This window comes from Acyrthosiphon pisum, chromosome A2 (genome assembly GCF_005508785.2).
Source record: "Acyrthosiphon pisum isolate AL4f chromosome A2, pea_aphid_22Mar2018_4r6ur, whole genome shotgun sequence".
NCBI lineage: Eukaryota > Metazoa > Arthropoda > Insecta > Hemiptera > Aphididae > Acyrthosiphon > Acyrthosiphon pisum.
In genome coordinates this window covers 97,006,292-97,029,775 of record NC_042495.1, presented here as the reverse complement: position 1 = coordinate 97,029,775, position 23,484 = coordinate 97,006,292, and the positions used below count along the sequence as shown (strand labels likewise).

The window sequence follows — 23,484 nt, the reverse complement described above, 5'->3', positions numbered from 1 at the left end:
TATCACGTCCTCTTAAACTTAATAAAAAAAAAAAAAAATTGATCATCTTCAACATTGTTGAGAATCAAAATCTTTTTTTTACAAATTGAAACTACTTCAATGCTATTAATTGTTAAGTGGCATTTTAAGCACAACACTCGTAGTTTTTGAATAATTCATACACTTTATAACTAAATCATAATTATAGTCCATGCTTAAAACTTTTTGTTTTTAATTTAAAGGAATTAAATGTATTTTAATTTTAATATTAAAAAAATTATTAAAAGAAAAATATTGTGAGGTACTTGATTTTTTTCTCTTTAAATATTTATAAATTAGATTATGTTTTTTTATTTTAATTATACAATAACAAAATGAAAAATAAAAGTAATATACATGAAATAGTTAAATACGTCTCAATCCTTTTAGCATCACAATCCAAATTTTGCCCACAAAATCTATCGCTGTCATTTATTGACAGAACAAAAAAAGCAATTGATCTATATTATATTTGCTGTCATGTTGAAATCGGGTACGGTGATAGAAAAAAAACCGATTTGTTTTAAGTTCGATCATATTGATTTTCTTATCGCAATAATCAAACTCAATATTTATTTGATAATAGTAACAGTAAACTTTTCTGTCTAATTTTTGGGATTTAAAATACTTAATAATTTATTGTTTATACAGTTTAAAAAACATAAGCGTCTTGACCCACCAATAATTTGCTCGAGAGCCATCAGTGGGGCATACCTAACAGTTTGAAAAACGCTGAAATAAAGAAACATTGCATAATATATTTTATAATAACAGAGACGTACCCAGGAATCTTTCAAAGTCCAAATTTTTTTTAACATGTAAAAAGTATACGTTAGTGGTATACAACACTTAAGAATTTTTAATTTTGTCAATCAATGGGGGTCCAGACCCCCCCCCCCCCCATCCTTGGGTATGCCACTGTACAGTAAACTTTTTAAAATGGACATATTTTAAGCATGACTTTAGTAAATAATTTGTATAATTATGAATGCCCCATGTTATTTTTATTAAATAAAATCTCAACAAAACTTTTACTTTCAGAAACTTTACCAACTTCAGAAATTGTTTCTCTCTCTAAATGGAGTTCTTTAACAATATTAAATGAACAAGAATATGATTCATCCAGTATTCCTGACAAAGAAGGTTACTATTTGAAATCTTGAACTTATGTCATTGAAAATATTTTTAATGAGTAATTATTAATATCTAGTAAAAATGCATTAATAAATTTATTGTTCACAGAAGATAGTATATTCTCTCCTACATATAAAAAGTCTTCTCCTTTTATTCAGCGTGGTCACAGTGTTGATACATGTCCAGGTTCACCAGTAATTAGTAAAGAAAACAATTGTCAAATAAGTACACTTTTGATGATTATACATTCCGGTAGTGTACTAGGTAAATAATATATTAGTATAAATTAATATGTGTATTCACTTAAATAAATAATATTTTAGATGCTAATTCCGATATTATGGCAAAGAAATCAGATTTCACTACATTTAGGGGAGCATTTGAATCAGTCATGCGACAACACTACCCAAATATGATTGGTCATGTTGCAATGAGACTTATTCCTTGTCCGTCTATATGTGCTGAAGGACTTAGTGTTTTATCAAAGTAATACTATACATTTAGACTATGTTTTAATATTTTATTTAACAATTTAAGTATTAATTTTAGGTTGAGTCCTTACAGTTTTGATGTATCTCCATCTGGTATGGAATGCACAAATATTACCCATGATTCCGTCCCAATAGGTGCTATTCCTATACTAGCAGGTTGCTCGCATGATTATAAAGACATAGTATCTAATGTTATCCGTATGGCAAATCAAGTTTATCGAGAATTTATAAAGTCAGATGAAGGTTTTGGATTTAATGGCAGAGTTTATTTTATAGGTTTGTAAGACTAATTTTAATTTATAACTATGTGTATTTATTATTTGTATATTACCATAGGAGATTCTATGGGATCTGTAATAGGATATGATGCTTTGTGTAGAAGTCCTGATTCTCATTTGTCACATGACGCAAGTAGACACAGCACTCCAGAACATGTGCTGAAAAAAAGTGACAATGGTATAAACAAAAATTATGAAACACTCAAGATTTATATTAATAAATTATAAAATAATTTATTTCAGATGATTGCACTTCATTAGGTAGTATGGACTCTTCTTTTAAGGTTTTAGTTACTCCACCAGTTAGAAGAAGATCATCATCCACAAGGTATTTCTATTATTTCTAATTTTTTAAATTAGTATTATTGTAACCTAGATGTAAACTGATGAAAACTGATGATTGTTATTATTTCAGTGACAGTAATGTATGTTTGGACTTTGAAGTTAACGAAATGTTTATGTTTGCATCTCCGTTGTCACTTGTATTAGCATTTAGAAAAATTTCAGCACATAAATATGATAAGTCAAGTAAGTTCTAACCGTGTTTATTAATAAATGTATACTATGTGTATTTTTTCTTACAAATGTATTATTCCATTTCAGCTTCAATTCAACGTCCAGCATTACAACAAGTCTACAATTTATTTCATCCATCTGATCCTATTGCATCTAGATTAGAACCATTAATTTCTGCAAAATTTTCAATTCTGCCCCCCGTTAACATCCCACGATATCAAAAATATCCTCTTGGAACAGGACAACCATACTATTTATGTAAGTGACCAAGCAATGAGTAATATATTTTGTTATTCATTATTCTATCTATGCAGTAGAAGCAGTGCAAACAAATCCTCAATTGTTTACCGAACACAATCATGCCAGGCGTACGTCTGAAGCAAGTATTCTGAGTACAGTTTCCGGGATAGCCGATACACTTCCAATTCAAGCAATAAACAAATGTAATTAGTTTTTATTTATTTTAGTTTTTGTTGTTATTTCATTACACAATATAATGAGTTCATTATTTTAGTGACAAAAAAATGGTGGGGTTCTAAGAGATTGGACTATGCTTTGTATTGTCCCGACGGATTGTCAAATTTCCCTACAAATGCTTTGCCTCATATATTTCATGCTAGCTATTGGGAATCCTCAGATGTCATTGCATTTATTTTAAGACAAGTAAAAATAAAATATAAAATTAAAATTTGAAAAATGTTATAATAGTTTAATAAATTCTAAACTGATTTTAAATTTAATTTCAGTTCGCTATATTTGACTATAATAGTTCAATTGGAAATGAGGAAAAAGAAATGGCTACTTTTAGCCCTAGTCAGCCTAGAGAAAAATGGCAGCGGAAAACAACTTTCATTAAGATAAAAGTAAATAATAGTAAACTCTGACATATCTTTTAATATAAAATATATTAATGGCTTTAATCATATAGAATTCTACTGCAAGCCATCGAGCAAATGATGTGATAATTCGAGAAGGTTTGTCACAGACGATTAGTGCTCGTTTTATATATGGACCATTTGATATGTTTTCATTAGCTGGTGTGTATTTGATAAATAATCTCATTTATTTTTTTTTATTTTGATAAATAGCTTACATAACTATTAAAGTACTATATTAATATATTTGTTGAAATATTATAATATTTTCTTAGGGGAAAAAGTTGATATCCATATAATTAGAGAACCCGGTAATGGTGAATGGACCCATCTAACTACAGAAGATTCAGATAAAAATGGACGAGTCACCTATACAATACCTGAAAATAAATCTCTTGGATTTGGAATATATCCCGTTAAAATGGTTGTTAGGTAAATATATCGTTATATAACTCCGAATTCCAAACTGGTGTAATAAATGCTCTTATATTTTTTAGAGGAGATCATACTAGTGTAGATTTTCTGTTAGCTATTGTTCCGCCTCAAACTGAAACTGTTGTATTCAGCATAGATGGATCATTTTCTGCCAGTGTCTCTGTTACTGGCCGTGACCCAAAAGTTCGACCAGGCGCTGTTGACATAGTGAGGTAATGTGTACTAACATATTTGATATACCTAGGTGTCAAAATTTGGCAAACTTATTCATTGCATTAAATAATATATAATTGGCTCACATCTATAACCAAAATAAAAATTATAATATTCATTTTTAAAAATATAGTTTTTAATTTGTATATAAATTTAAAAGGTTATTTCATTTACTATAATATGCAATAAATTATATTTCACAATTATATTGAATAATTTTAAAAAATACTGATTTAAAATCAGTGTTATAAAACATAAATTGTATAAACTTATTGTGTGTAGAATGTAGATTATATAGAAAATACTTGTAATTAATCGTAATGTTTAATTTTTCCCACTATACTAAAACATAGTTGATATAACTGTTTTATACTTACTTAATCATCAATTATTTTTCTCTTCACTCGATATAATTAAATATTATGAAACTAATTTTATAGTATTATCAATATACAAAATATTGGTATAATCAGTATAATTTAAAAAACAATTTTATTAAATAGTAGATTTAAAGAATAGTTGTCTTAATTTGGCTTATCAATAAAGTTATCGCATATGTTCAATTTTATCTGTTTAAATATGTTATATCTATAAATGTAATATTAAAATATGTTATTGTATAATAAATTGAATAATTTAAATGACACCTTATAGACACTGGCAAGAATTGGGCTATTTAATAGTCTATATTACGGGAAGACCAGATATGCAACAACAACGCGTTCTGTCATGGTTGAGTCAACATAACTTTCCTCATGGACTAGTTTCATTTGCCGATGGTCTTTCTACAGACTTCCTTGCTCACAAAATCACATATCTCAAAAGCCTTGTGCAGGTAAATATATCACATAATATAGTGAAATATGTATTCCTCCAACAACACTAATAAATTTTTCCCATGTAAATTTTATTTTCAGGATCATAAAATGATAATACACGCGGCCTATGGAAGTAGTAAAGATATTTCTGTCTATAGTGCATTGGATCTGAAACCAAAACAAATATTTATCATAGGCAAAGTGGGTCGTAAACATCACTCTATGGCAACCGTGTTGAGTGATGGTTATGCTGCACATTTATCAGCCTTACAGTGTCACGGAGGATCTAGGCCAGCTCAAGGAAATGCTCGGATGCTTTTGACCTCAAGAGGACGCTTTGGACATAATGCTTCAATGAGACGTAGGAGGTATGTATTTTAAATATGTATTTGTTTTTAAGATATCAGTGTACAAGTTTAATAATCAATGATAAATATAATAAAAATATTTAATTTTTCAAAATTTATACCACTAATCTTTACCTCAGAAATATTGTAACTGATATTACAGACCGATATAATAGATACAATACAAATTCCAGAGGCTATGTTTAAATATGTAATTTTCTATGCTGTTCAGACCGGTCTTCCACAATAGTGAAGTTTTTGTTTAATCATTGATTTAATTATATCAATCACAACCGTATTAATAACATACTGTATATTTAAAATATCTTTGACCTAAAAGTTGTGTAGAGTATACTTGAAATAATTAATTTTTTTTAATTTTTCTGTTTTAATATTAGACTTTTACTTAACAAATGACAAAATTTAAATATCAGTTGAACCCATAATATTGAATATCTATCACCATATATTTGAAACACAAGTCATTTTTTTAAAGATATATTCATTTATTTTTATGGTTTTCATCGACAATTAAATTCTTTTAAAATAACCATCAGAGGTTATTCTTAAAATTATCATGACCTAAACTTGTCTTAATCAGGTGTCCCGAGAAGAGATCTGGCGACACACATGGTTCCAATAATTGATCCATACTTGACCGCATATTATGGTGCAAGTAAATGTCAGGTAAACAATATGAGAATGTGCTTTGTGTGGAACAAAAAAAATCCTTGTTTCTGGTACATGTAAAAAAAAACTGTGCACACTCTAGTAAAATTAATTTCTTTCTTACCCCTACCCATGCTTTTGTGTCTATATAAAATTACTGTAGTAAATTACACTGGATTTAATAATTGAAACACTATCATATATTTTCAGTTGTCTTGTTTTTCATCCTTTGACACCTTTTAGTATACATATGCTTGATTGCCCCTGCACTTCATCCACACACTTCAATAACGATACAATTATTATTATTATTATACATTTACTATGAATACTACTGCCACTGTGAAACGACCACATACTGTATCTTGTATGTTATGTATTTTCATATTAAAATTTTTAATCAATATCTTTCTTTAAAATAAATTTAACAGATCTGCAAAAAGGACAACATCATTTCCAATTTGTTCAATGACCAGATCTACTAGTCGTAACAGATACGATAACCTTTGATGTTGTTCTTGGTCGTGTTTTCAACACCATTCCTCAGATGGTTCCTGATGACAGCGGCGTAAATTATGTCTGTGTGCATTTATCAAAAAAAATTGTTACTGTATGATTATTGTAAGCTGTTGTCTTTATTGTTGTAAGCTGTTGTCATTGTTGTCTTTTTAAACTATAATATTTCTCACTTATTATTGTCTCATTGTCTTTTGTCTTAAGTTCTTTGTATGTACATTTTTTATGTATTGTTACCAATCTAGCACATTCCTATTTTTTATTGATTTTATTATTTTCATTCTCCATACTGTCCATTATGTTTTATAAATATTAATCATTTCCATTTTATTCTTATTTTTTAATTGTACTATTAATTGTAGATTTTTTTTTTTTAATGTGTCAAGATCTTGTATCTTACCAATCATCAAAAAGGCTGTGCCGAGCATATTGACAATGTTCAGTACAAAATCTAGGCTGCTAATATTATTGCCTTTAATATATATTATTTTATTTTATTTTTTCAATATTATTGTTTCTCTAATTTTGTTTTATGTTTTAATTTTAACTTCTTATATGAATTGATTAACTCAAAATCAATATTAAACTCATTTAAAATCATATTTTCTAGTCAAGTGTTGATCAAACAAAATTATCTATTTTTAAAAATTAAAAAAATACTCAAGTGTAAATATTTTTTTCATTAGCTTTAAGTTATTATTATTATATTAGTGAACGGAAAATATTGTTATGTAAAAATGAAAAATTTGTGATATTTTTTATTTTCATTTTTATATACTTGTATGTCTGCCGTAGACAAATTAATTGGAAGAACTTCAACTTGTTTGTTTATTTTATTTAAGTAATTTATTGTTAAAATGAAACAATTGTGTAATGTGTACACCTCATAATGTTTTGTTGATTTGTCTCCTCTCCGTGCTCGTGTTGTAATCTCAAGTTGTAAACTTTGCGTCTGATTAATACGACAGCTCTACTAAAATATATTTGTTAAAATATATTATATTAATAATAATTATAGTAATTAGAAATTGCGGTCGGATGTGAATTTAATATTACTTTATAATAACATAATGATTGTATTGAAATAAGTTGTTAATATCAAATCTTTTTGTGTGTAGTTTGTTTTCTGTTGGTGTACTTTAGTCACTATTATGTTATTACCAATAAATCATTAAAAAAATGTAAAACTTTAATACAGTTTAATATTATAACTGCGTGCAATGTTATTTAATATATAAGATGATTGGTTCTTATTGTTTGTATTTATTATCATCTATATAGTGTAGACTGTACACATCCACATCTAACAGTGAATTTTATGAGGAATATTTAAAAAAATTATTTCGCCAGCTACAAGGAAAAATTGCAAACAAATAATCACTGATCATCTGCAGTTGTAGAGTACGGTAACAAACTAACATAGAACATTAATTAGTCTGATCTAAATTGGTCCGACAAGAAACAAAATTTTGTAATTCTTGCTGTAGATTCCTATGCTGTACGTCAAAAGCAGGGTCTTTTTTTACGCTTTACATGATTATTTGATAAAAATATAATTAACAATCGTAAACGAATTGGCCACGCCATATTCTGCTGACTGTGATTTATAACTCATTGGAATATTCACACAGATAGCAGTGTCCATACCACTGGAGAGTATAACGATTTTAGTATAACCATTGATTATACATAGTATAATATAGCATACCTAACCATTGATTTTATGTTATTAAAATATTATAAAATCGATGCTTTACAGCTTACACCGGCTGAAAGGGATATTTAAGCATTCTTCTCAAGGGGTTTTAGTGATTTTATTCCGCGATTATTTTCAATTCAATTGTGTAGGTAGGAGGTCATGATGATTCATCAAGGCAGTCGTGGTTAAACTGTTGAATGTTATCACCCCAGCCTTAATAAATTGGCACTATAGTCGTAGAAATGTCTGTACGTCGTAGTGGTGTGTGTGTAGGAGTTTTAGACGGAGTTTCGTATGCCATTTGGTGGTCACAGTGGATTTGTAGTTACAATAGTGTTTATTTTTTTTTTTATATCTTGTATACAAAATTTCTTCCAGAAAAAGTACTTCGATTTCAACATATATTATCTTATCTCTTAGCAAATTGGATCAAGATAGTACCTACCTTAGACTTTAGAGAGGTTTTTTTTTATTTTTAAGAGCCATTTTTCGATTTTTTCAATAGTTATTTAATGCCACGGGAGAAACCGGAAATAAAAATACCAATTATAAAAATTGTAGAGGAGAACTTTTTTAAAAATCGTAAGGAATCCGATTTTTGATATCATATTCCAATTGTCCAATATCACGTCATAGTAAATTAATAGGGTTTTTAATTTTTTATCGATTAATCGGGCTTCTTACCATTGTTCAAAAAGTTCTTTTCTACAATTTTTAAAATAAGGAGTTTTGCTGTAAACCACTTCATTAAGCCATATTACTTGAATTATCGAACTATTTGGGTATGATAAAAAATTATTACGGTGTCGGAATAATTAATAAATAATAATTATATAAGAAAAAAAGCGGGTAAGTGGATGTCGCTCTGCCGTACGGTAGGTTACGAGTGGGTCGTAGTGGGAGTATGTATAATAAATTGTATTTAACTTGAATTCAATGATATAATATTATTGCATAAGAAAAACTATTCTGAGCGGAGACAGTTAGTATATTACTAAGTATATTTTATGAATTTTATGAATTCTCAACTCAAAATAATTTGTTCATTTTCATGATTTTTTCGTATTTTGTCAAGATTTGAACTTTAAATCCTTATAAATAAAAACTGTCACCAAGGATTTTTAAAATTTTTCAAATGTAATTTTAACAATATAGTAGGAGCCTTTTATTAAATTTTCAAGCTTTTTTACCCAACAAATAAAGTTTTATTGAAATTCAGAGAAAAATAACTAATAAAATTGGAAATAAAAAATGTTCCTAAACAGTTCAAAACAAATCAAAGTATTTTGTAAATTTTATCGTGTATATAAAATGCAAATATAAACGACCATTGAAAATGTTATGTAGGTATATACGTTCATTTGTTTTAGAGTTACACCAAAAACCAAAATCGATTTTGTATAAAACCGATTTTGCGTAAAAATTCCCGTTTTTTCTTAATTGTTATGTTGTTTTTCCCGACGCTTTTGAGAACTATTGGGAACTTTACATTTTGACACCCCCCTCCTCATTGCACCAACAATATTCACTTTTCCATCGAACAAGATACTGAAGTTGAAAATCGAAGCATTATTTCGACTACTTATCGTGTAAACAAAAAAAAAACACATCATTGTAAAATCAATATATTCATCTTTCCACTCAGAATCTGATACAATTTGTAGACAGTCAAATTCAGAAATATGACAATAGTATAGTATCAAGATTTGAATATATAAAAATTCTTGCAAACAAATTTAAGCCTACTTAATAATATTAAAACAGTGCAGATCAGTGAATATTTGTATATTACATTTTGTTATGTACCTATGTCCTATATATAAAATGATTAAAATGTAATGTTTGTATTTTAAATTATTTTATATATAGTTTAATTTATTTTCGAACAATTTTTATAAACAATGAATTTATAAAATAAATGTTGAGGCCCGTTGAGGGAGCCAATTCAATACGTAAAAATATCGCATACCTGTGTTATGGAGCCAAATCAATAGTTCCGATTATAGGATTATAGCTCCTATCATATTCAATTTTACTAGTAAGAGTTCAGAGAAAACTGGGTATACGTTTTTATAGGTCCCTGTAGAAAAAAGGGACAAGGATACCCTATTGCAGGTGATTAAGGATTATATTTTACCAGGAACTACTGTTATAAGGGATTTTTGGAAGGTTAGGTACCTATTTTAATATCTTAAAAATCGTACTGGGCATACCTAATTTCAATTTGTAAATCCTGACAGGGGCTCATACAAACAATGTTGAAGGGACGTGGCACTATACAAGTAGGCATCTCTATCTCAATACTGCCACAAAAAAAAAAACTGTTTTATGCTGAATATTTGACAAAACTCGTGTTTTTGAAGCGATTTCGTATTTTAAAGTTAGAGCCATTTCTTGAATTTTTAAACAAGCAATACTCTATTCGGAATGAGATCGTACCTCGACGGCCAACTTCTGCGCATGGGCATTGGGCATGGCTTCGTGGCTTCGTTCTGCAGCTCTAGCCCCACGAGCTTTCTAGGTGGGGGAAGCGTCTCACCATATGTCTGACCGCCGCCCGACGAAAACTGGTCGCCGCCGAGGTACGATCTCATTCCGAATAGAGTATAGATGTTAGTATTATCCATCAGCAGTCAGCACTACCTAACCGACATAACGACGAAGAAACTAACTCTGATTCAGACACAGTGGTATCATTTGGGGGGGAGGGATTGGGCATTTGACAATATATTTAGGTATCCCTCTACATATGTGTTAATTATTAACTTTAAATGCTTAGAAAAGCGAATTTGTGAATAATGGTCGAGGGTACCTACTACAGTTTTTCCCAAATTGATTAAAATAGTGTCAGAAAACTAGAATTGCCATGCGTACGTGTTTTATGGTATATGCAAATATGATCCATTCAATAGAAATTTAGTGAAAAACCATTGTGGACAAAGTAAGTTGATAAATTGTAAAAAACCCCATTTCTGATCAGAACTCAAAATTATTTAGTGTTCAAATACCCGTAACAATTTTTATATTAAATACTGAAGGATACAAACACTGGGAATTATACGATCATAATTTGTGGACTATTGAGCAAACACCTCAAGGTGCACCTCTTTATAACCTGGTTATCCTGATTTTGATGGGCATACAAGCTGTTTTGTATCAACGTTTCGATTATGTTCCAAGAGTCAAAGAATTATATTTAAAAATTATGGTTTGAATGATACTGTGATGAATACTCTTCAGCCTGAAATTTCAATTACAGCGAATGGTAATACATACCTACGTTTAAGATATTTTATTTACATCGAATAATAAATTAAATTTACCTGCAGATATACTGGTAGTTTTGATTGTGGCTGCAAATATGATTTAACAGCTATTGTTGTTGATGGAAATGGTGAACGAATGGAATTACACAATTACAAAGCTGTTTTATCTAACTCTTAGAATATAATATCTGGATAAAAGTTTGTATTATATAATATCTATAATGTTATTATTTAAAATATTCTAATACAATTATGATTAAACATTATTTTTTAGGGTTCACATACATTTAAAAATACGAGTGATGCATCTTACTTAGATCTATATCATTCTAGCTGGAATAGACACACAGTTCTGGGCTGATCACTATGGTACTAACTGGCTCTCTAGTAAAAGTTTTGCTACCAATCAAATTTAAAAGTACTGCCGAGCATAGACGTGTCCAGACCTCATCCGCAAGTCGCTCACAACAGTGGAATATCCAGGGGAGGGGTGACTGCACACCCCCCCCAACCACCCACCAAAAAAGTAAAAACAATTTGGGTTTGGAAATATAACCTGCACTAGACTACGCCTATACTGTCTAGGCTTAGATATTTAAGATATTTTAATAAAATGTATTGACATATTATAATCGTTGCAATATTTCTGTTAAAATTTAAAAGTAATACGAAATTAATAATTATTGACCACCAAAAATATAAAACGTTGGAACTAAATGGAACAATTATATTGTTATAGATAAATTATAATGTATTAAGGGGGCTGCAGCAGGTTTTGTCAAAAATCAAAACTAATATAGATTTGACCATTAATTTTGTTGGATATAATGTTTTTCAATATATTTAAATTCCGTATTATAAAATAAACCTTAAGGGGGCTGGAGGAGGGCTCTAGTTAATGAAAAAAAGTGATTTTTAGACCAATAAGCTAGACAAAGCTGGAAGAATGTGGTTTGATAGATTTTAATTTTTAAAACGAATTATGATTGATCGACAAGTTTACTAGGGAATGGTCGAGGTGATTTTGCAGAATATTCCAATTATTGCAGCCCCCTTAATATTATTCATTAGGTATGTTCAAATATTTATGAATTGAAAGATAAGAGAAGTAAATATTGTATTGTTATATTTATTCTAAGAAACTTTAAATCTATACTCTGTTCAAAATGAGATGATGACTTGGCAGCGACCAGTTTTCGTCGAGCGGGGGTCTGGCGCTGTCCCCATTACGGCGTGACGCGTCAGGCGCTGCCACGGAACAAAGCCACGTCCATGCTCAAAACTTAAAAAAGAGTATTTAAAAATTGTATTTTAATTTTTGGAGAAGTTAAAATAAAAAAATCTAAAATGTGGGAAAGTCAATTTCAAGTAGACTTGACGACAAATTCAAATCTGTTTTTAGAATTCTTATCACTTCATCAGATCAATTGGTATGTTTGGCAAAGAACCAGCCAAAAATCCTACATCGCATGTGTGTTCGACAAAAACAGAAAATCACGGTATCGAATCCCCTTAACTGTATTTTACTTAACCACTGGTTGGATTATTAAATATATTGTTTTTATTCATTTAGGATCATTACCCACTATATCCACCGTGGTCCGTGACCACCCACCCAACTATAAGATGTAGGTATTGACGGATACACCTTGAATATAAGAATAGGATAGCTGCAGGCACTGTACATAGCCACATAGGTACTGCACATTTAGGGTAATTTAATTATTTGCACTTTTACGTTGATATCACTTGATATTAAGTTAAAACCTCGGTGAGGTAAAGCGTGAAGAATGCATTTCTTAGACATATTTGGAATTACGTTTTAAGAGTTTTTAATTGGCTTTTACAACTTTGTCTATGACATGTCAATATGTCATTTGGTGACACCGGCAAGGTGCATAATATTTTTAAAAGTTGGTAGATGTTAGGGAAAATTTCAAAACTACATAAACGTACCTAATGCATCTATAGCCGTTTTAGGAAATTTATCAATTTTCCTTAACTTTGACTGCCATATTTTCAGTTCAGCAATAACTATATGAACATCTGTGTCAAGGTAAAATTAAAGTATTACTAAAATGTAAGAAAATAAAGATCCTTGGGGGGGGGATCTATCCCCCATATCCCCCCCCCCCGTGAGAACGCCCATGTATATAACTATACAAACACTGGAATATTGAAGTATATCAATAATATACTCCATTTAAAATACTTTAACCGTCAATAACAATAATGAATAAGTGATATTATATTTGGAGTTAATTCTGTAGATGAACAGATATCATCGAATAATTCAACATGTAACCGATTAAACAATTTAATAAGAAAGAAGTTCTTTCATATTATATTATATCATAATATTATATCTTTCAAAGAACTGTGGTCATAACTCAATGGTACGAGTTAAATATTACTTTAATTACCACTTTATGTAGAATTTATATAAGTCAGAATATAACCACGGTAAATAGGTACATAACTATATTATAAGTACATATATATATGTATATATATACACGGTATCGAGTATTATACTATAGATATAGGTACCAACACATCAAAATTAAATAAAAAACGTATCGGTTTGAAATCATAAATAAAAATATATAATGTCACTATTGTTAATCAAAAAGGATCAATCTTATAAAAAAAAAAATAACAAATGATATTGAATACTTATTACCTATACCTATTAAACTTAAAATTTAAAACAGAATACACAAAAAACCTTTTAAAAATAAGTTTTTAAATGTATGTTGCAGAAACGTAAGTTTAATTGAGTTTGTTTTGAGTTCAATGTAAAGTTTTCTCAAATCGCTCTAAAGTGTTTCTACGATATTGCCATTCAAATATAAAATTCTCAAAAACACAAAATAAGATATCGTGTATATAAATACGCAAAACGGATTTGACGTAACAAAACTAGCATCATGCGTGGCTCAGTAGAGTTGAAAAACAGTGGATTCAAAATATATTATAATATCATAATCATAAAATAATCACTATCGTCGTAGTACCTATCATCAGCGTGATTCATAACACGATTCGCGACGATTTTTTCATCCGCGCATATAGTTACGTACGAGTAGGTATACCGCATATTAGGTCGCGGTAGAATAACAACCCTTCCGCACTCGGAAATTATACCAATTATTAATGTTTGCCTCCGTGGTTCTGCTAACAGGAACCGTGGTATAAAGTCGTCTTTTTTTCGACTGCGGACAGCCATCGCGCGCAATAATGCAGATAAATAATAATATTATAATATTATCTCGTTATAACATACTCGTAACTATACAGCTCGACGACTATCGCGATGTATTTATCCCACTCGTCGACCGCCGTTCGTCACGAAACCGAGGCCGACCCACCCTGGCTTAGCCCGGTGAACGCCTATTTATAAGTCGGTTAAGCCTCGAAAGTCCGCGTTTACACTATTACGCGCCCGAACGCCACGCGACGCGCGCCGGTTTCCCGACATCATAATATACCGTCGGGCTCGCGCGACCACGACCACATTATACCGTACAGCCATCATCTAAGCTGGTCGCGGCGTTTTCGTATAAATATATTATACTGTCGAGTAGGCTTCCTTCTCCCTCGGTCTCGCTTTTCGGCACAACAAAAATAATCATTTCTGCACGCTTTCGATTAGCACGATATCGTATGCATGTATGAGTTTCGAAAAATATATATTATATACCACGGCGTCTCGAGATTCGCACTTGTCTGTCGTCGTCCTGTACCTGCTGATCGATCGATCGATTTCGGAGCGAATTGATCATTGCGGTTTCCACGGCGAGAGATGAACAGAAACATTCGAAAGGATGCAGCGGACTCCAAAGCAGGGTTGGTGAAAAACGAAACGCCGGACGAAGAGATCAAAGTACGTAAATAGTGGCAAAATAATTTATTAATCGTTTGTTTACGCGCGTTGTTTATCTGTACTAATAGATAGGTATTATAGAATAATTTATAAATTATAGTATACATAATGTTTATGTATTTATAATATAGGTATACCTAGATATCATTGTGCATAGGTATTGCACTTAACAGTATACAAAACTACTGTATATGTATAGAAACTGGCAACTGCAGCACTATGTGAAAACACGCATTTCGATATTACACTATTGCACAGTGCAATAAACAAATTTCACAAGCATATTTTTATGTGACATTCAAATTATAATATATATTTATCTGTGGCCTGTGTGTTAATGTGTAGGCGATAGGCATAAGTAAAATATTTATATAAGCACTAAGCAGTGCAGAGTATCACGTCATATAGATTGCCATCATCTTTATAATAGTATAATAATATACCTACCTAGTAAAGTTAACACATGTGCATACTGCATAATATAGTACCTACCTAACGATATGATTGATAGTGTTTACCGGTATCGCGTGTCGCCTTCTTTTTTATAGGCAGGTCCTTTGCCCATAACGCGTGTATGTCAACTTTACTATTTTACTTACATTTTCCGCTTTCTTGCCATTATATGCGTGAATTGTTTAATATTTACTGCAACAGAAAACGATTAAAATAATATACAAATTTATACATATTTTGTTTGATTTGAATATTACAATAATATATTAATATATGTGTCTTCTTAAAAATATAAATCACTAATCCACAGTGCAATATACCTAGGTAATATTAAATTGTTATCATTATTGAAATCAAAAACCTTCTATATTTACTAATATTATATAGTTAGTGACATTATTAATTAATTTAATGTGCCTACGTTATATTTGCCTTGACCTTAATTCATCGATACAACTTTTTTTTCTAACATACTAGGTCCCTATACAGCAGCGCATCTGTTTTAATGCAACACGTGGACAGTATAGTCTAGCGTGAAACACTAACTACAAACAAATTATAAATAGAGCTTTGAAGTTGCACACTATAATAGTATTACATTGCCTAACCGAACGTCTTAAAATTACTGTAAATCCAATGAGAAGTAAATCCTAAAAATAGACAAATCTGTGTTCAATATACTAATGCCAATTTATACAATTCTCGTAGGTATATAATAATATATTATATATGTCACACGTATAAAATCATTTGAAAATTTACATAATTTTTAATATGTATTATAATTAATAATTATTGAAATATATTATGCGTATTAAGTCAATATTTAGATTGATTAGTTTACTATTAGCTTCTCTTTGTTTTGCTTAGTTGTATATGTTTTGTGAAAAAGGTGGTAACATTATACACATCATTAGAACTATTTCCATACTATTAGGTACCTACACTATAGTTATTTTTATTTTAAACAATAACGAAACTTTTTAATAATATTTTTTTAACAGACGGCTGAAATAGCTAAGTTTACGTTTGTGTACCTATATGATATATATAAAATTTAAATCAACTTCTCAGAAGACCTTATGGTTATTATATGGCCTATGAGCCTAGGACTTGTGATAATATATGGTGTGAACTACAACTAATTTCACCTTTTTAATAGTTAAATTAAAACTGTAATGTGTTTACTAAATACGAATCCAAGAAATGTATGTACTGCAGAATCTTAAAAAGTATATTAATATTTTTGTAAATATTTTTTTATTATAATTTACAGGCATTATACAATTCAACATTTTTGAAAAGATAAATATTTTTTATGGATTTATATTGCTTTCTTTTTAATTTTTAATTTTTTGAAAGACATCATAGGTAATATTTAATTTTGTGTAACAAATCAGGATATTTTTCTTCGTGAGCCGAAAAAAATTTATATATGAGCCAACATTCAGATTTGGTGATTGAATTCCGGGATGAATAGTAGTCTACGAGGTAACAAAAAATGCATGTGCAAAATATTATACTAATTTGTTAAAAACTGTGGATTTGCATAAATAACATCAGAAAGGCCTTTGATTTTATATAATAGATCATAAATAATTAATAAAAAAATCTAAAAAAAATTTGAATGAAGACATCGATTCAATGTAATGAAATATTAGTATTTTAGATTCTGAGCGAAACGACGAATCGCATGAATAATGTGAATAATATCTATTGGTTTTACAATAATGTGTTTTTTTAAATTATTATTATTATGTCTGACGTCCTCTTTTGAAACACTAAATGTAAAATGGAGCTACTTATATTTTAAATATTGAGTTTGGTGTTTCTTGTAGCAAATTGGATCTTTCTGATAATTTAGGGGAGGGGGGGGTCAAAAATAAAAAAATTCTAATGCGTTTTAAAATAATTTAGAAAAACGAAAAATAAATTATGGAAAAATGTAAATTACAAAACCAGTTTTCAACAAAATCAATTTTGTTTCTTAGTTGTAATTCAAACTGCAGAATAGACTTGGATTTTTCACCAAATATTAATATTAAAATATTATTGGTAGGGAATTAATACTTTCCGACATTTCTTATATTATGATTTACCTATATCTATGCACAACGACATTTTCAAAATATTTGGACCACTTTTAGCTACGAATTTATTCATTGCCATCCTACCTTTTACGGTGCCTCGAAAGTTTATTAAAAAATATTAATATTATATACAATAATAATATAGGAATAATATTAATTTAAATTACTAATATATAGCAGTATAAATATATATTATACCTACAGTAAAATATCCATAAAAATATAGGTTCTGAATACGGTGTTCGCACTGCACAATCGTTTTTCATCGCATATTCGTAACAATGATCTGTCATTGTATATTCGTGTACACATGTACCATGATCTATCGTTGTATTCAAATTTAATACATTCATAATTCATATTATCTACTGTGACCTACTCAATGATGATAAACACATTATATACAGAAAAGCGAATTCCCGATTTTTTATTTACGCTTCAAACATTTTAAATAAATAAAATTAAAAAATGTATCAATCTTAAAAGTTACCCCTAGAATTAATTAATTAATTAACTGTATTATCAAATGTTAACCTCATAACAATATGATATATTCGTATTATGATGATTCAAAATCGTTCTCGCACAGGCCAGTTTTCCCTAATTTAAATATATTTCACACCGGAGTGATCTACCATCACATGAAATTTGGAAGACCCTGCTGCAGTAGTTTACCGAGTGATGGTACTATAGTATAATATACACGAGTACCTAATCTATATAATATATACCTATACTTATAGGCTATAGGTATACTCGTGTTCGATGTATTTTACAATTTAACATAATAAAAGTGCCTTCGCAGCTACGCCGCACGTCCGTTCTAATTTTTCCCGCGTTTTCGTCCCCCTCGTCCCATCACCTCGCCTATGATGACGACGTGATGTAAAATTGATCGAAAGACGGCGGCGCGGCGGCATCCCGAGCAATAGATCGTGTGCATATATATATACACATACATATTATATATGTATAAATACGCGAATATATATATGCATATCGGATTTCTCTCCTTGGCGCGCGCGATACACGAGGCGGCGATGGCGTAATGGGAAGCGGTGGAGGTGAGGGGCTTAAAGGCGTGCAAACTGACACTGCTATCGGGTTACCGACACGACGAGCGTATAGTCCGTCCGTTCGCCACACTTTACGTCTGCTATAGACGCATGATAGCTGCTGCACCGTCGCGGGCTATCCCGCAATATATCCTCTCGCGACGACGATGACGAGCCGAGGTGGGTATAGGTACCTATTATATTATGTAGATATATTATTATGGCAGTGGTCGGGTAAAATTGCCCAGGTAATCGATGGTGGCATGATTTATGGCGGAGGCGGCACAGGAGTACAGGACGGGTGCCAACGTATACTTATTATACATATGTATGTAATATATTATACAGTATTGTTGGGTGGGGGGGATATACACACACAGGCGTTATGAAATAGGACCACGGCGATGTGACCATATTTCGTCGAACCATGTACATTGGCCCATAACTCAAATATCATAGTTGGTGCTGATATCGAATAGACGTCTTCAACATAAAAACCATATACCTATGTATACATTTTTGAGATTTCTAAATGTTTATACCCAGGTACTCATGCAGTTAAAGTTATATGAATAATACAATTTTTTATACAGTAAATATAATTTATGTCAAGTACCTATCCACTTATGTGACTATACCTACTTACAATACAATAGGTACCTATATAGATATATGTACTTAGGTACTTGTTAGTTGTTATTATGTATAGTCGAATAATTAAATAATAAATCTAAATTTCCTTTACGTTTTTAATAATTAGTCTATTAAGTACTTCTTCAACATTAATAAGAATATTGCATTTTACTATCATCGTGAGGACCAGGCTTAAAAAGTGATGATAAAATACCTATACAATTATGTTGAAAATTCATCCTAATATTCCTTTTGATAAGTAACTGGCAATTGCACTCTAGCTGACAGCTGTAGTGGTTTAAGAAATTTCACTGACAATAAATCAGATAGAATGGCTCTCTCAATTTAATAGTGAATTTTCATTTTGGAGGCCTAGTTGTGATGAAGTAAATAATACTCCTTAGGCAGTCCTGCTTGTTAAGACGTCCAGATTTAATCCAACGTAATCCGACTGAGAAATTGAATGTTTCCGCTAAATCAGCTACGTTGTACTGGTCATAATAAATTATAACAACATTGATTAAAAATGTAAAAATGTTATACAATATTTAAATATGTAATATGCAGTAATTCCCAATTGGCCATACGACCAAGGGTTCTGTTTTCTTTAATAATTATAATACATAATACCATTATATCATTATTAATACATTATTCAAAAATACCAAGAGGAATCGTTCTGTTGTGTCATAGGTGAGATGATCCTTGTCATTGAGTATATTATACAAATTACCATGTTTATAAAACCACATTATATAAAATATTTGAAACATTTCTTGTATAGAATATAGTAGATACCTACCTACAACAAATTATTTTGAATTATAATTTTTCGTCAGAATTTGGATTCATTCCAAAACATATGATTTATTGCTTATGTTTATAAATGTAAGTAAGTTATACAAATATTATACTATTATGAAAATTAAAAGGAAATGGTGAAGTGCTATAATTTCCTTAATTTTTTTCAAACAATAAAATAAATTAATCGCATTTCTATCACTGATACCAAAATAGAACATTTAAAATATTAAAGTACTTATTTAAGTTTATGTAATTTAACAATTTATTTTTATATATATAGTTTTATACTTGTATTTTAACAATATATTATATTCAGATATTATATTAGATATAACTACAGTGCAGTTGGAAACGGTAGACTACCAATAATTCCGAGGTAAAAAGTCCTAGGAAAAAAAATCTGAGTAAATGAGTCCTTGGTTTAAAAAGTAAGAGGCATAAAAAGTCAACGGTAAAAAATTCCTAAGCATAAAAAGTCCGTAGTGAAAAAGTCCGATACATATAATTAGGTAAAAGGAAAAATACAATGTGATACACAATCAAACGTTCCAATTAGATATAAATTGTAACTAAATGATTTACCTGACAAAATTAATAAAAAATCTTAACAATAGTTAACAGTTAACACTTACCTAATTAAACTGAGAAATCATTATAATATATTATGTACATTATTATTTTTATAAATATATATAGTGTATACCGGACTTTTTTACCGCGATTTGTTGGACACATAGCTAAGGTACATACCTACCCACCTACGACCTACCTATATATGATATAAAATATCTACTGTAGGGACTGCTTCCCTCTGAGTATGATTTCAATGAATAGGTATAAAAAATGTTGATAAGTAGTATAGTAGGTACTATAGTGGGTGGCATAATCTTAACTGCCTTAATTACTTAAATATAAAATAATGTATGGAGTCGTGTAAATACCTAATGACGTATTGTAATATATTAATATAGTATATGATAAATATTATGAACGCTGAACATTATACTATAGGTAATCATAAAATATTAATACCATTAATCGAATAGGTGATAAAGAATTACTCAATTTTGGCACTCTTTATATTAAATAAACGAGTTTTATTTATATATATTATACAGATATATAATATTGTCTACATGCTATATTTCATATTTTCTGGCCAAACAGTGTGTGTGTGTGTGACTGATAAACGCATACATACACTGTTCGTATGTGTATATAATGAAATATGTATTCATATATATATAGGTGTACATCACATTATTGTGTCCTCACTTTAGGGTTTACAGTTACACATTATATTTCATTATTTCACCCGATATCCACACTATAGCTATCATTATCCGTCCTTTGTGCGTCACCCAATACCACCCGGGCGGCAGCGGAGCACGGTATAAATGTCTGTGGAAAAACGAGAACAGCTTTTAATCAATCCATTTTTGTCTTTCCTTTATAACTGCACACACGCGTGATGCGTATTATTAATGTATAGGTACATATTATTATATATTATACAGGTACGAGGTATACTACTCAAATGTTATTTCAAGAAGTCCAGACGAAATTATTTATGTGTGCCCGCGTATGTGAACTGCCAGTGAATTATAATAATCCGTATGTATATTGTATATAGTAGTATCGTAGGTTCGTGTACACAACGCAAAGTTTTATACTTCGAAATATATACAATAATAATAGTAGGTGCATAAAAGAATTTCATACGCATAAAATTAGGTAGGTACATAAAACATATAACTACGAGTGCGGGCAGGTTAGGTGAATGGTATACAGGCATACGGTTGTATAGTATAGTTTACCTGAACATTTTTATATAGTTAGGTATAGTATCAGGTACCTATAAGACATAAGTTATAAGTGTAGGGCGCCGACTTTTATGTAATAAAAAAAGTCAAAATATGTATTAAAAAACGTGAAATATTAAATTAAAGAATACTCATTTTACTCAGGCTGTAATGAAATGTGCTTATTTAAATGTGCGTATTTAATGTGCTTGATTATAATATTCCAAACATGTACCAACTCATTAAGTTTATTACTTTATTAGTATCAGTTCTACCTGAGGTTCTACCCATAGACCTATAAACTAACTAGTTTATAGGTCTATAGTTCAACCTGTATCAACTACTACTGCTGAAAGGAGTTTTTCTTCTCTGAGAAGACTAAAAACCTACCTTAACAATTTAGTTTCAGATTCAAATCTTGTCGGACTCGCATTATTATCTATTCATAGAGATATTGACATTTCAGATGATCGAATATTAGACACATTTGATAACACTGGAAAGACTCGAGGGTTTAAAGTGTCACTTTAATTTTATGTAATTTATAATAATAAAATTATTTTTAAAAAGGTGGGTAAGTGGATGTCGCTCTGCTGTACAGTAGGTTACAAATGGGTCACTGTATAATGGATAGTATTAAATTTGAATTCAATGATATAATATCACTGTATAAGAAAAACGATTCTGAGCGGAGACGGTTTGTCAGTCTAGATATTAGACATACCATTGATTAAATATACAATGTATATTTAATCAATGGACATACCTATTATAGGTATACTTATCTATAGTATTAAAAAAAAATTGACCTATAATAGGTATTAATAATAAATTCCAAATTAATCATATCACAATATCAATCAGGTAACGCGTTATACATCAACAACAAACCGTGGTACTATCATAGATATATAATAGTATACCTACTTTAGAAGTTTCAAGTACCCACAAATAATATTATACAATAATTACAATCACAACAAAATAACTAAAATAGTTATTCCAGGTTTTTTAATATGTAATTTCGTCCAAATTTGAACTTAAAATTACTATAAAAATAAACTGTGCTTATGTATTTCTTAGAATTTTTGGCAACAGAATTAAATATTTACGTGAAATCTTGTTTTAAATTTTCAATCCTTAGATATAAAAGTTGAACATTTTATAAATTTTTAACTACAAAATAATTATTCAATTTTAAATTTGATAAATTTTGTCAACATTTTAACTTCAAATGCTTATACAAAAAAATTGTGCCTATGTATTTTTAATATTTTTCAACTGCTATTGTAACAATGTATCAGGTGCCTTGTATTAATTTTTTACACTTTTTGGCCCTATAGATAAAACTTTATTGATATTTATAGAAAAAATACTAAAAAAATTGAAAACTTACAATGTCCGTAAACAGCTCAAAAAGAGTCAAATTATTTTCAAAATTTTATTGTATATATTAAATGCTAATATAAACGAGTTCAGTGAAATT

The 23,484-nt window shown here is 29.8% G+C and overlaps 2 protein-coding genes across 11 annotated transcripts in view; both read left to right on the top strand.

Moving 5' to 3' along the window:
- The window catches only part of LOC100166053 (protein retinal degeneration B), a 12,268-nt gene extending 5,430 nt beyond the window's left edge, over positions 1-6,838 (top strand). For 9 of the 10 annotated variants that reach the window (XM_016801298.1, XM_016801296.2, XM_008180981.3 and 6 more), the window contains 17 exons: positions 1,060-1,161; positions 1,261-1,416; positions 1,476-1,638; positions 1,702-1,919; positions 1,980-2,099; positions 2,165-2,249; positions 2,337-2,449; positions 2,525-2,695; positions 2,752-2,880; positions 2,952-3,100; positions 3,184-3,300; positions 3,366-3,474; positions 3,588-3,744; positions 3,810-3,959; positions 4,615-4,795; positions 4,878-5,146; positions 6,226-6,838. In XM_016801298.1, the coding sequence (XP_016656787.1) occupies positions 1,060-1,161; positions 1,261-1,416; positions 1,476-1,638; positions 1,702-1,919; positions 1,980-2,099; positions 2,165-2,249; positions 2,337-2,449; positions 2,525-2,695; positions 2,752-2,880; positions 2,952-3,100; positions 3,184-3,300; positions 3,366-3,474; positions 3,588-3,744; positions 3,810-3,959; positions 4,615-4,795; positions 4,878-5,146; positions 6,226-6,304 (2,468 nt within the window). In that variant the 3' untranslated portion in view covers positions 6,305-6,838. Of the gene's footprint in view, positions 1-1,059; positions 1,162-1,260; positions 1,417-1,475; positions 1,639-1,701; positions 1,920-1,979; positions 2,100-2,164; positions 2,250-2,336; positions 2,450-2,524; positions 2,696-2,751; positions 2,881-2,951; positions 3,101-3,183; positions 3,301-3,365; positions 3,475-3,587; positions 3,745-3,809; positions 3,960-4,614; positions 4,796-4,877; positions 5,147-5,726; positions 5,813-6,225 lie in introns of all 10 variants that reach the window. The other variant, XM_016801300.2, reaches the window with a different exon arrangement.
- Positions 6,839-14,697: 7,859 nt separating this feature from the next.
- The window catches only part of LOC100164008 (sine oculis-binding protein homolog B), an 18,092-nt gene continuing 9,305 nt past the window's right edge, over positions 14,698-23,484 (top strand). Inside the window, exon 1 of the mRNA XM_001952625.5 lies at positions 14,698-15,161. Within this exon, the coding sequence (XP_001952660.1) occupies positions 15,081-15,161 (81 nt within the window). The 5' untranslated portion in view covers positions 14,698-15,080. The remainder of the gene's footprint in view (positions 15,162-23,484) is intronic.